At 34.8% G+C, this 14,019-nt stretch overlaps 1 protein-coding gene across 1 annotated transcript in view; it reads left to right on the forward strand.

The window, feature by feature from the left end:
* Nucleotides 1-4,864: 4,864 nt before the first annotated feature.
* Nucleotides 4,865-14,019, forward strand: part of NCAM2 (neural cell adhesion molecule 2) — a 128,096-nt gene continuing 118,941 nt past the window's right edge. Inside the window, exons 1-5 of the mRNA XM_066338321.1 lie at nt 4,865-4,919; nt 6,680-6,754; nt 7,748-7,954; nt 10,147-10,290; nt 13,670-13,807. Of these exons, the coding sequence (XP_066194418.1) occupies nt 4,865-4,919; nt 6,680-6,754; nt 7,748-7,954; nt 10,147-10,290; nt 13,670-13,807 (619 nt within the window). The remainder of the gene's footprint in view (nt 4,920-6,679; nt 6,755-7,747; nt 7,955-10,146; nt 10,291-13,669; nt 13,808-14,019) is intronic.

Raw genomic sequence — 14,019 nt, forward strand, 5'->3', positions numbered from 1 at the left:
ATATTCTTTAGATATTCTTTAAAATATCTAAATATGTTAGGGCTTGTAAATCTATATATAAAAGTTTACCCATTGTCCCATCTTTTTAGTTTTGAAGAACTGAGCTCCCATTATCAACCTACCTGAAAATCTCAGTAGCACTTACAATATTTATGTGTTTATTTCAGAACTGTAGTTTGCTTGACTTTTGGGAGAACAGTAGTGGGTAACTTCTGTTTGAGATTAGTCTTGTGAATGTAATTGTGGCAAGCAGACGGGTTTATACTTGTTTACTGTCTCTGCCCAGATATTAATGGCTTATCTATTTTACTCTTCCTGCTGCAAGTGTCATAGAAAAGAATGTTTAACAGAGGATTTTCTGATTATGGTTCAGTATTTGTTGCACAAAACTGGATTGTGTTGGTGCTCTTTTGTTGTGCATTTCACCCCTGTAACATCTGTTCTGGCCCAGAAGGCAGTTTGAACTTTGTGTGACTTCCAGCTCCTCTCATCAAGGAAAATGACACTTCAACAGATGTAGGAAATGAATTCATGATGACACAAAGACTGTTTTGTCTAACTAAAAATAAAACACTCTGTAATCTATATGACAGAAATTGAAGAAGGAATCCATAATAATTCAAATAAAACCTTAGAACTTTAAATCAGAACTGTATTCTCTACTGGCAAATCCAAATTAAGGCTAATGTGATGAAAAGTTTGTTTATGCTGAACTACTTAATTGTGAAACTTTCTGCCAAGCAATTTTAAATGTAACATCTCTCAGTTCTGTCATACCATAAAGAAGTGATACTTTATGATTTATTAGTAGTCAGCCCACTAGAAATTTGAAAATAACCAAACTCTTTAGGGTTTAAATTTTTGTTTATTGTCTTTGCAGATGCAGTTTGTCTTTTCAAATGTTTTTACAAAACTTGCAGACAAGCATTCAAGGCTATTGAATGGAAGAAGGATATCGTTAGGCCACTATACCTTCATTTATAAGAAAAAAACCCTAGGGTTACATTGTTTACAGGATATTGGGGTATTAGGAAAGGATGAGTAGCTTATTGAACTGCTAAAAATGGAGAAAAAACCCCAAAAAGTACATTAAAATGAGAAACCACTAAATGAATTGCACTTGGATAGTCTGTTTGGATTAATTTGTCACTGTAGGTTCTCACACACATAGAAAAAAGATTACTCTTTAACACTTTCTTTGTTCCCAAAGTGTTACAAATGCATTAGGTGGTTTTAAATACTCCAAGTCTCACAGACTTTAGGAGCTCAACAGGAGCATCATCTCCTTTTCAGGATAAAATGTTAGGATTTTGCCCCCATAGATGGTTTACTTGCATATAAGAGTGATCCTATTTTTTTTCCTCAGATTTCATTGTGGGTTTGCTGTTTAATGAATAATTTTGGTAACTACGTCATTATCTACAAGGGTCATCCTTTGTGTAATATTTGACCACATGCTGTTCTCTCTTCAAAGGTCTAAAGTGTTGGAGTCTTCTTCGTTTATATGAAAAAACAATGGTACCTTAGGTTTGGAGATATCTCCAAACATGGTTTGCATTGGGTCATTCCACCTCTGAAGATAAACAATATTAAACAGACTTTAATTCAGCCTTATTTTATATTATTTTTTTAATGAAGTTCTTCAGGGCAGAGGTATACTGTTCCGAATTTTCTTATTAGTCACAGAAATAGCTTAGATCAGACTTTTGCTAATGGAAATGTAAATTCAGGGCTTGTTTAGTGATTTTTTGGATTTGTAATTCTTGCTTTGCTGAATTAGTCGTTGAGGAAGTTTAACCTCTTCAGATTTTGAAAAAGATCTCAGGCATTTGCCCTAAGATAAAATTTTCTTGAACAAGTTAATAGTGTATTTACTAATCTATGTTTCCTCATTTCAGCTTAGACATACAAATGGTTCTAAAATGTAGTATTGAAATAAAAAAAAAAATCAAGTGTTTTTTCAGTGGTATTTCAAAGTATATTTAAATTATAAATTATTAGAATTTTAAGAGACAATCAATTTCTTCAAGGATTGTGTAATTGTAATTTAAAGTCCATTCACTATTATCTGGCCATCAGTACACTTAAACATAATATTCTTGGAATTCTGCATAATAAAGGGTAGAAAGATTAATTGGGTGAGTGGTTGTTCTGGGATTGAATTTGATACCTCTTAAAAACATATTAATTTCTTCATGCTCAAGAATAATGAAGCCTAGTTTTCTAAGCATATATTAAATAGAAGTTAAATCATTTAGTTAAAGCAGAACCACATCACCCAAGTAAGTTTGCTTACTAAATGAAGTCAAAGAACAGCAATAGCCAAGGCTGTGGTTTTTGTCAGAGAACTGATGATCAACAGAATTAGGACCTTCCCAAAGAAAACAATCCTCTCAGCTAAATCTTGCACTCTACTAGTTTTTCTTAGAATCCAGTGCCAAAGATATCCAAATGAGTGTCTGTAGCTGTCACCACTTCCCTTAGCTCCATGTTGATCCCAAGTTATGTCTTGCTTTGTCTTCATACTTTTCTTTTTATTGCCTTCCCATTAACCTCTCTTCTTCAGAGAATTTTCAGTCCAAAAGATTTAGAAGCACCACTGAGTGGTCTAATGGTTCAAAAGTAATTTCAAAAAATTATTCAGATACATTGATGTAGCATAAAGCTGTTTAACTATATTTTATGCAATTTATATTGTGGAAACTAGAACAGAATATTATATGTTTTGTTATTGGTGTCTTTCCAATATGGACAAAAGGAAGTTTTTTCAGGTTTTATTGGTGCTTGGGTGGGATTTTTTTTTTTTAAAGAAATGAAATTATCAAGAAGATGTTGGATGGGTTTATTAGTTGAATTATTCATATAATTCAATATGAATTATATATAAAGCAGAACTTCACTCAATTTTTTTTCAGGTTTTATTAAAATATGACTCCTTTTAGTCAAAGTACCATTTTAATACTTTGTATATATATACATATATTTAAATATACTAAATTAAATGCAATTAATACATTCAAATGTATATTTATATGCATATTTAAATGTATAGTATGCATTTTGAAGGTATTTTAATATATTGCTAAGGGACACTAGAAGTACATATGTGAGTGACTTACTGCTACAATTTCTGTAACCTTTCACTGATGGCATCTCACTTTTTCAGGTGATCATCTGTGCAGACACCTATCACTGATTTGTGATGTTGGTTTGGAAACCTGAAGGCTACTGCTGCTAATGGGCCTGAAACCAATTAGTCTACTAAATATTAGTCCTTATGAATACAGTCATCTGTCTCCATATTTAACAGCACAAATGGACCTCTCATTACTGTTCTTACTTATCTTCCTTAGTGATTTTTAAACCCATTAGGGAATAATTCAGCTGAATCCTCTTAGTGTATTACAACTGATAATAATATAATAATTTCTTTATAATGACTGATCAAAAGGGAAGGGATTGGTTGTATCACCTAGTTCTTGTAGTGCTCTTTTATTTTGCTCTGAAATTGAACATGTGCCAAAGAGTGAGGGAAGCCTTGAACGAATTCACTTTTCCCCTGAACAGCTGTACTACAGTAGCATTATACTCCCTAGAGTTCTACTCAAATAGATCTTTTACATATATATTTTTTTTCCCTCTGTATAGGTAGTTAGATGATATTCTTGGAAACATGGGAAGAGAAAGTACTTTTCCCAGAAAAGTACTTTTATTTCTAGTTGTAGTTTAACATAGGTAGCACCTCTACTAAATTTTTGTAATATCTCCATAGATCTGATAAAAAAAGCATTTGCCTGTGTATTCAAAGAGACTCACAGCAGCCTGAAGCATTAGTTAGTGTACAGTAATAATTTGAGTTTTGAGTTAATTTCTGCGTCTTCATTAGAGCTTATACTATCTGTAGTTCTTGAGACAGATTTGAAAGTGTGAAATTTCACCATTTGAAATGGTGAAATTTTCGTAACGTGTTGTCTCTTTGCAATATTTTGCTTTCAGTAATTACAAGTGAGTATTCTCCTAGTTTTGTACTTGAATTCTTGCCTGACTACTAAAAAGTAGAAATTTCTAGATTAATAACTTTAGTAGTATTTTTCCTTCTAGGTTGCATGAAGCAATTTTCTTTTTTTGTTTGCATCAAGCAGAGCTAGGAAAACGATGAGGCTGAGAAAACGGGACAGATGGTCTTTTTTTTTTTCTATTTTGTGAATATTAAAGTATCATATGTAGGAAAAAAATATTTCCTTTTGGTTTCAGAGATCTAGCATGTCTCCACAGAGTTTATATAGTTATACTCATGCTAAGAAATTTATTTGGATTTGAGCCCATTGCCAAAGCTGTGTTACAATCTCAAATTTACCTATTTAATTCATGAAGGAAAAAATATTTTCTTACTTTTTCACTTCTCATCATGCCACCTCTTACTTTCTACCTGACATGTATTACCTAATCTATTGCATTTATGTAGTTCAATGTCAACGTCAGTTGTTGGAGTTAAGCAATGCAATTATCCTTGAAGCAGCACTTCTGAAATGCTAACATATATATTTCTGAAGCAAATGTACAAGACTGCTCTTTAAAAGGATATGATACCATCAAAATGGTAGCATAGAACCTAAAAAGAGAGTCTGTGATGTGAAATAAATATCCAAGCTCTTCAAGTGGCTTGAAGCTCTTCCATGGCTGTATTTTTTAGTACCTTGGGGCTGTTGTAAAACTTTGCCTGACAGGTAAATAAAGAAATTAAGCTTGGAGCAGCCTCCTGGATGATTCATTACTCCTTGATTCCTATTACAACATAAAGGAAAATGTTGTGTTAAACTCATTTCCTTTCTTACATGTGAGTTTGGCTTTTGCTTCTGGCACCATGGGTGTAAAGACCAGAGATGAGAGCAAGCAGACTCTTGCTCTGTCAGGGCTCTGTGTGTCCTAAAGGAGCCTTCACCATGTTCCTCACTGATGCACTGGAAATGCCACTTCTGCCTCCTCTCTGGTTCAACAATTTTACAGTCCCCTTCAGCTCCTTTCTGGACTTCTGCCGTCTCCCTGGTTGTCTTTAGGGACTGAGAAGTTTTGATTTTAGCAGAGTGCATACAGATATTTACCTTTCCCTGAGGCAGGATATGTTCCTTGTGGCTTTTTTTGTTTTTTTATTCTTAGCTATTTGCTTGCAGGGGCAGGGTATAAGATATTAATATTCACTAAAAAAAAAAAAAATCAATTGTGATGATATTCTTAGGAAAAGCATTCACAATTCAGGAAATCTCATAAAAAATGTTTTGTGCTGTACAGATATTTAATGTTTAATTTTGTTTGTTTGTTGGGAATTTTTGTGGAAAGTGCCCAGTTCTGTTAAATTTAGGTTGACAGACTGATACTGAAGCCATCTTCAGTTTTCTTTGCCTCTTTTGGTTTAGCTTTTGATATGACTATTGAACAAAAAATTCACTTCTTGTCTAATTCATGTTTATTTAGGCTAATTAAGTGAAGTTAATAGCAAATCTATTTGATTGCACTTTTCTCTTAATTGTTATAGTTCTCATGTTAATATCTATGGATAGTACTTTGCTGATAGTTTTTTTCTGTGCTCAGCTTTTCTTGAATTTTTACTATCGACAGAACTGAATAGTTGTGGGTTTTAACAAGTTTTAAAGTTATATTCATGGGTAAAATTTTTCGCATAAAAAAAAGCAGAGACTTGGAGAAAACACCTTTCTGCCTCTTTCCCAGACTCCAGATACTACTCCTTTCCATTCCTGGCCTTCACTCCCCTTGTTATCACCACCCATGCAGGTAACAGCCCATTCAGTGAGGTGGTGGATAATGTAGGAGGCTGGGGTGAGGACATAGTGGTTTCTTTCTGTCATTTCTTCTTTTTCACTCTTTTCTTCCACTGCTCCTTCTGGCTGACTCATTTCCTCTGTCCTATTGTGGGTTATCCACAGCCCTTTCAGGATGTGTTTTGCTCTCTCTGGGTTCATGCATTGACCAGAGTCCTGGAGGGTTGCCAATTGTGCTATGAGCACCTCTTATCACTTTGGCCTTCTGGTTCTCTCCCTTTGGCATTCTGAGAGGTGCTACAAACTCCTTCAGCCCTCTCAACTGTGTCCTGCAGTGGGCCCATCATGACCCAGCTAGAATTTCCTTTATCTGTCCCAGCACAACCTTTGACCTCCCTCCCCTGCAGCCAGCCCCACTAACAAAACCTGGCTTTTTATATCCAAGACACTTAAATATGAGAATATTGTGGGAGGGAATGCCAAAAGCCTTGATAAAGTCAAGATAATTGCCACCCACTGTTCTTCTCTTGTGCACAAACCTAATAATTTTATCCGAGAAGATGATGGAGTTGGTCAGGCATGATTTACCCTTGGTCAGTCTGTGTGTTACAAATCACTTTTTTCTCACTGAATTTCTAGTTTTATGTTCAAGAATATTTCTATCACTTTTTGTTTCCCTTCTTTGCTTTTATCCTCAGGTTTGGCATCATCATGTAATATCCTTATTTAGATTGTTTTCTCTATCTCTATATGTACTTTAGTTCAAAACATAACAATGTTTAGCTGAAATTTCTTGTAGAACACTTTCTATATAGAAAATGAAAACCATATAAAACCTGAAAATATAAGATTTAAACTGATAAATTCCCAAACGAATTTACAATCTACTTTATATTTTTCAGCTTTACTTCAAGTAACAATTTCACTTAGCAAAGTTGAGCTCAGTGTGGGTGAATCCAAGTTCTTCACATGCACAGGTATGTACAATAAAATACAGATTTTATTTGTAGGTATATAACTTTTGTTAAATTTGGAAATTTTTATGTGTTTGTAACTGAAATAGTTGTTTCACAATATTAAATTAACATATTCTTGTATATCCACATGGACTTACAAGAACTGTGGCAAATACTAAAACTTCACTGGCTTCACATTTCCAGTCTAGGACCTCTTCATTTCACACACTGAATCAGTTTGAATTCTCTATATCAGTACAGATAGTTTAAATCTGTTGGGATGCTTTTGTAGTTAAAATATTGTCACTTATTTGAACTAAGGAATCACTTTTCTCTAACCTAATGAGACAGCCAAGGAGATTTTTTTTCTGGTGAGGCAGTAATCAGTCAGGGGGAGAAGAATTTACATTTGCAGCTGATTGATATGGGTCCTTGATGTTGCTGAGTTGAGATCTTCCATTGACAGTGACACATGGCCTGACTACACTGACAGTGCAATTGCCTGATGACTTGGCCTGTTGACCCAGTCACTGCAGGACAGCTTGTTTCTTTCCTGTTTCTTTCTGAGGGTTTTTTCCCTGCTTGAGATCCTTGAGCTGCTATTTACCGTCTCAGTGATTGTACATCTGCAATGTACAAAACTGCCTGCAGTTTTGTCCTGCTTGTCTTTCTTACATCTCATGTAATTTAGAAATTAGCTGACATTATAGAATCACAGAATCACTTAGGTGGAAATGACCTCCAAGTCTGTCAAGTCCAAGTTTTCACTGATCACCACCTTGTCAACTAGAGCATGGCGCTGAGTGTCACATCCAGTCATCCCTTGAACATCCCAAGGGTGATTCCACCATCTCCCTGTGTAGCCAGTGCTTGACAACCCTTTCAATGAAAAAAATTCTTTCTGCATTTTGCTTAAATTGCCGACACTGCACAGGCTGCGCGTTGGGTGTGCAATGCATTGCATGATGTCCTTCTGAGCGTCTACATTTGGATGGGCTTTGGTTTTGTTTGCAGCCATTGGTGAGCCTGAGAGCATAGACTGGTACAACCCACAAGGAGAGAAGATCGTTTCGGGTCAGAGGGTGGTTGTTCAGAAGGAAGGCGTTCGCTCCCGTCTCACCATTTACAACGCAAACGTAGAGGATGCTGGAATATACCGCTGCCAGGCAGCAGATGCTAAAGGACAAACTCAAGAAGCGACTGTAGTTTTGGAGATTTATCGTAAGTAAAATGCTATCAATTAACAAATAAAAGACTCTGTTTTGAAAGCCACTAGCACGGAGAAAGTAAAGCCTCTCAAAATATCATCCCAGGCTTTGAACTTTATCTTCCAAATAATTGCCTCTCCTACAGTTTAGTAAGTAGACATTATGACAAGGATTTGAATTAAATGGAGGGCTACTTCTAAGTAATGTAGATTGCTTTTCTCTTGTATTTTAGAATACCATCTCATGAGGGTGCACTATATGCCCCTCAAAGAAATGAGAAAATAGGAAAAAAAAGTGATCAGGAAAATAGGAGGAAAAAAAAAAAAAGATTGTGCATTTTACAATTTACCCAATATTACAAATATGTGCATAAACAAAAGTGCAGGCAGTGCAATATATGACTTTTAAAAAGTGGAGTTTTTACTGATTTTTTTTAAAATCTCTGTCTTTTGCTATTCCTCGCCTTATGAAAGAATTTTGAGATAAAGCACTGCAGCTTAGTGTGATAAGTAACCAAAATGGATTTCAATTGCAGGCAACTACTTGAAGAGTATATTTGAAAAATAAATGCATTCTATTGTAGTATGAGAGTCTCTGAGAGATTTGAGTAGCTTGTTTATCAGTTGAATAACTACATTGTATTGCATTCTTTAGATCAATCAAAAATGCCTTAAATCTCTGCATTAAACAAGCACAGTGAATATGTAAGGCAAGGTCTTGGTTGGTGAAAGGATGGAACATATGCCAGCAGCCCGTCAGCTGAGTTAGGATCTAATCTCATTGGAGAACAGGTTTTCTAAATGTGAATGAATTACAATGAGACAGAAAATACAGAGTAGAATGGTAAAGCACTGCTGCTAAGAGGTATAGATAACTCAGATAACAAAAGACATACAATTTTTAAAAAATCTGATAAGAGGGTGGTAGCAGTTAGAAGCAATTACATAATGGCCTGAAACAAATCAAAGGATTTAAATTTTTCAGGAATTCATTTGTATGCAAAAAACTGCCAGTTACTCCATTAGCAGAGTGCTGAGAAAGGTAGAAGTCTTTAAAAGTATTTGCATGTGTTAATTTTAATAATTCTGAGGTCAGAGAAACCCAAACACCTACACAAGAAATGTCAAGGTTTGTGGGAACAGACATGTAAAAATTCCTTATTCATATTTGTGATGTAAGATAAAAGCAGGATAACTTGTTGGTAGTCTTTGGGCCTGGTTCTTAGGACTCTCAGATGTCTGTGAGAGGTATTTTTTCTGACTTCATACAAAAATGTATGAGAGAAGTAACAACAAAATTGTGTTCCCTCTGCTGTGGGAAATATGTGGATTATTTGAGCATGCACTCATATCAATACAAAAAAGACAGAGGTGAAGCTGCATCTTTGGCTTAAGCTCCACAAGGTGTACTCTGAAATGTAATTCACCATCTTTGATCTGAGATCTTGTTTATTCTCTGTGTTGAAATTATTCCAGATTTTTGTGTGTGTATGTGTTAGTTAACTGCATTAGATCTTATTTGAGACCATGGATTAATACCATCTTGGACTTCTGAAAATACTGGATTTTTTTGACACATGGAAAATCAAAAATCATTTGGTTAGTTGGAAAAATTAAAAGCCTCAGCAGACCTTAAACAATCTTGTTAGGTCCTAAAAAAAAGCTACAATTTCCTATGACCTAATAGTCATATAGACTTAATAATTTCTCACTGGCTTTTTAGTGTTGTATTTTACTCAGCTGCAGTTTTTTTCAGTGAGGCAAAAATTCTACTTTTCTAGTGAGAATTTTCCAAATTTTAATGGTTTTTATGGAAGTTTCAATAGAAATAAAAACATTGAGGTTTTAATTCAATAACAGAATAATGAAGAATAAATCCCACAAGAGAGTAAATAAACTATCAACATGAATATTTAAATTTCTAAGACCTAAAATTTAAAAACTGTGTTTTGGAACATTGAAAGCAATGAAAATGCAGAATGTCTATAAGTAAACTAAATTTTGCATAATACAAAAGGATTGTATTTTTTCAGGACTATTTGAGCCTTACATGGGAAGATTATATTATGGAAATAATTCTGTGTTATCACAATGAGAAGATTTAGTACTGGTATTTATCTTATTTGCTGATGCATATAACTTTAATGCTAAGTTAAGTGTAAGACTCTTACAATATTCTGTTTTCATGGTGTTTTTTCCTTTTCAGAAAAGCTCACTTTTCGGGACATAGTATCTCCACAAGAGTTCAGGCAGGGGGAAGATGCAGAAGTTGTTTGCCGTGTTACGAGTTCACCTGCTCCTGTTGTCAGCTGGTTGTATCGGAATCAGGAAGTCACAGCTATTGCTGACAGTTAGTATTTTGGTAACTCTTTAAGTTATACATTCCAATTAATATTAAAACATTATTTTAAAGAAAGGATTGACCATGTTTTATTGGGGGATTTTGATCAGCCCATCAGCTTAAATGTAACTTAACTGGGTTCTGTGATTTGTAGAGAATCCATATACAATGCTTTCCTCCATATGTCTTTTTTTTCCAATCGTGAATTTTGTCTAGGTGTAACTCAAATGCCCAAAAGATTGCTGGGAGGTCCCTCACAGGATCTCTTCCTGGTGTGCCTTGTCTGTAGGAGTTGAACACCTTTAAAACACACAGAGGTGAACTTCACTGCACACCAAGCTGTGATACTGACCCTACACAGCACTGACTTTGGGATACTTGCCCAGTTGTTCAGGGAATTCCAGGTGGAGAGATATTTTGCATGGTTGTGAGAGTTTTTTTGTATACAAGGATAAGTTACCCTCTGAGTTACAAATAACTGGGATGTAAGTAATCTGCTGAGGCTAGACTGATAAAGCCTGGATTAGGATAAACCTCACCTTCCCCACATGCAAGTTCTAAGTCTCTGGAGAAACAATTAATTAGGCAAATAGATTTTTTCTTTATCTACCCCCACAAAAACTGTAAATATTTTTTTTCAGTCCTGTCTCAATAGTCATCTTTGCCAAAACAGGACTTTTTCGCATTTTCTGGAAATGGAACTAACATTGTTAATTAACCAGCTTTCCCATCAGTTTTTCTCTCTGCATGTAATGAAACTCAGTGTAGTAGTGAGCATTTAAAATTCCTATTCTTTCAAAATTAATTGTTATTTTGAAAATGAAGTCTATTAGGGGATTTATGAAGTCAAATAATCAAATATGGAATACTTGATTCCACATATATATAGAGGAAAAAAACCCTTGGTTAATATTATTGGACTCAGTCTTAGGTTTTTCTCCATTGGGAAAGAAAGTTTTGATTAAACTTTTTTCTTATTTAGTATATTCTATTTCATCTGTCATCTAGACATGGAGACTATAAGGAAACAGAACACCTCTACACTTAAAAAATAATTGAAATTTATTTATATATAAATAAATATAATTAAACAGTGAATGTAGGTGAGGCAAAATAGAAAATTTTCAAAAATAAGAACATTGAAAATAAACCAACAATTGGCAATCTAGGGAAAAGTCATACAAGGATGATAGAGCTTGAAAAAATAGAACTGTCTCCAAGATCTCTCTCAAATTTTTTATTGCCATTTTGGTTTTCAGTTGATCTGTAGGATTAGCAATCTAGATGAAGCAACGTTTCCTTTCTCCTTCAAAATCATGCACGTTAAAAATTGAGTTTTTAAAATTTTAATGCATAAACTTTTTTTTTGTAACCATTTTCTTTCACTGTGCTAAAAGGTACAATGATAGAAGTGAGTTTTAAATAGTAGAATACTTCCCTTATTTTCTGATCTAGAACAGTATCCAAATACAATTACAGTCATGCTTGGGAGGAAGAAATTTTAAAGCACATAAAAATTCATGGGTTTTTTTTATATGGGTTTCTAATACAGGTGAAAAACAGCATGCTCACTGTCTTTACTGTTAAGAATTTTTTTCACAACTTGTGAAATAAAAATAACTCTGTTTTATATTATAATTCCAGTTTCAACATTACAGTGGATGATTAAATTCTCTGTTATTCTGGAAGATGATTTCAGGCAGACTTCTCATGAACCAAACTCTAGATCAGACTGGGAAGGCTGTTGCTATCCAGTCCTACTGCTTCCTCAGGGTAGCATAGTCTCTGATACTTAATTTCCACTTCAAATCAATAAGTTGTGCAGTTCTAATTCCAGTACTGGAGATGTGGTGCCACTGCCCTGCAGAACCCATGTAGACCATTAAAAATATATTTGTATTAACCAACATGCAAATGTGATTGCTTGCTTTAAGATGTGTTTATTTTGTGTTCACGTCTCCTCACTCCTCTCCTGGCTGCAATTGCTGTTGCACAGTAACTTTTCTCTTTCTTAAATCTGTTATCCCAGAGGTGCTACAACTGTTGTTGATGGCCTTGGCCAGTGGCAGGTCCTTCTTAGAGCCTGCTGGCAATGGCTCCCAGAAACATGGGTGAAACTTCTAGAAGTTTCTCAAAGAAGCCACTTCTGTATCCCCCCAGACCAAAAATCTTGCAAAAAAAAACTAAATACAACAAGATGGTGGGAGAAAATGAGACAACAAGTGTGTTGAGATTAAGACAGGGAGAATACCCACCAGCATTAGCAAAATGGATTTGATGGAGGGGAAAATTAATTGAGTTTATTGCCAGTTAAATAGTGTTGAGTGGTGAAACACAAAGACAGAATTAAAGCAATATCTCCCCTCTCCTTTTTCCCGGACTCAGCTTTACTCTTTCATTGCTGACTCAACTCTACTGTTTCACTGCTGACTCCTCTACCTCACCCACCCCAGGGAATGCAGGGAGATTGGGGAATGGGGCTGTGGTCACTCTGTAACACTTCCAGTTGGATCCTTTCTCTGAGTTGCAGTTGCTCAGGATGATTTTGCTGCAGCATGGGGTCTTCCATGGATTGCAAAGGGCGTGTCTGATCCAACATGCTGCTTCTTGAGGCCAACACATCAACACATAAACCCAGTGCATAAACTAGTTCAGAGAGAACGGAGAGGAAAAATTAAATTCAGATCTAGTTTAATCCTGCAGATTATCATTTTTCTGCTGCATATGCAGGAAAGTGTGTGCATGGCTTTCAGAGCCTGATTTTATGGTATCCTTCAGCTCCTCAAAATGTCTATTGAATTTCAGTTTATGCTGGTCTTTGCAGAAGATAGAGTGCTTTCTTTTTTTGGGTTATGTCTTTGTACCCATTTCTGTGAAGTGTTAGAGGGTAGTGAAATATATCATTGACCAAGAGTGAATGAAGAAAAGGAACAGGAGGAGGGAAGGAGGGCAAGCAAGCTGAAAATCATTAAACATTGGGCTGTAGAATGAGCACAAAGACAATCTAGAGAGGGAAACAGGATTTTGCTGGTTATTTTATTATAAATTGATCAATTTAATTTTTGATTTTTTTTTCTGTTTAATCTTTTTTTCATTCTGTGTAAGTGTTCATGAATATTCCACTCATTATGCAATAAATTGTCATTTAACATTACAGTTGATTACTGCTTGAAGTAAGTAAGAAATTATGGATGGAAAATCCAGATTGAATTCTGGGAAATTCAATGACTTGTGGTATGAAGAAACATTTTCATTTTAAATGTACAAATGTTTTGCCAATGGGCATTCAGGTTGTACAGAGAAAGTACTTATTAATTTACGCTAGTGTTCCTCATGTTGTCTTGATTTACTTGATTTATGCCACTTGATCTCTTATTTTTCTTTCTAGATCGATTCGCAGTATTAGCAAACAATAATCTCCAAATTCTTAACATCAATAAAAGTGATGAAGGAGTATACAGATGTGAAGGAAGAGTGGAAGCAAGAGGAGAAATTGACTTTCGGGATATAATTGTTATTGTGAATGGTAAGGAGTAAAATTGGTGAATTGACTTCTTGCTTTTTTTGATTTTTATGGCCTATTTTAACATATATCAACTTCTAAAAAACTCTTGTTAAATCGGTAATGTAATTGTCATGTCTGTTTAGTATTGGTTTCTTATAAATGTAATTGCTTAATATTGAAAAAAACCTACTATACTGTGTAAATAGAATTTATTACATTTCATAATATCAGTA

The sequence above is a fragment of the Sylvia atricapilla genome, chromosome 2 (genome assembly GCF_009819655.1).
Source record: "Sylvia atricapilla isolate bSylAtr1 chromosome 2, bSylAtr1.pri, whole genome shotgun sequence".
Lineage (NCBI taxonomy): Eukaryota > Metazoa > Chordata > Aves > Passeriformes > Sylviidae > Sylvia > Sylvia atricapilla.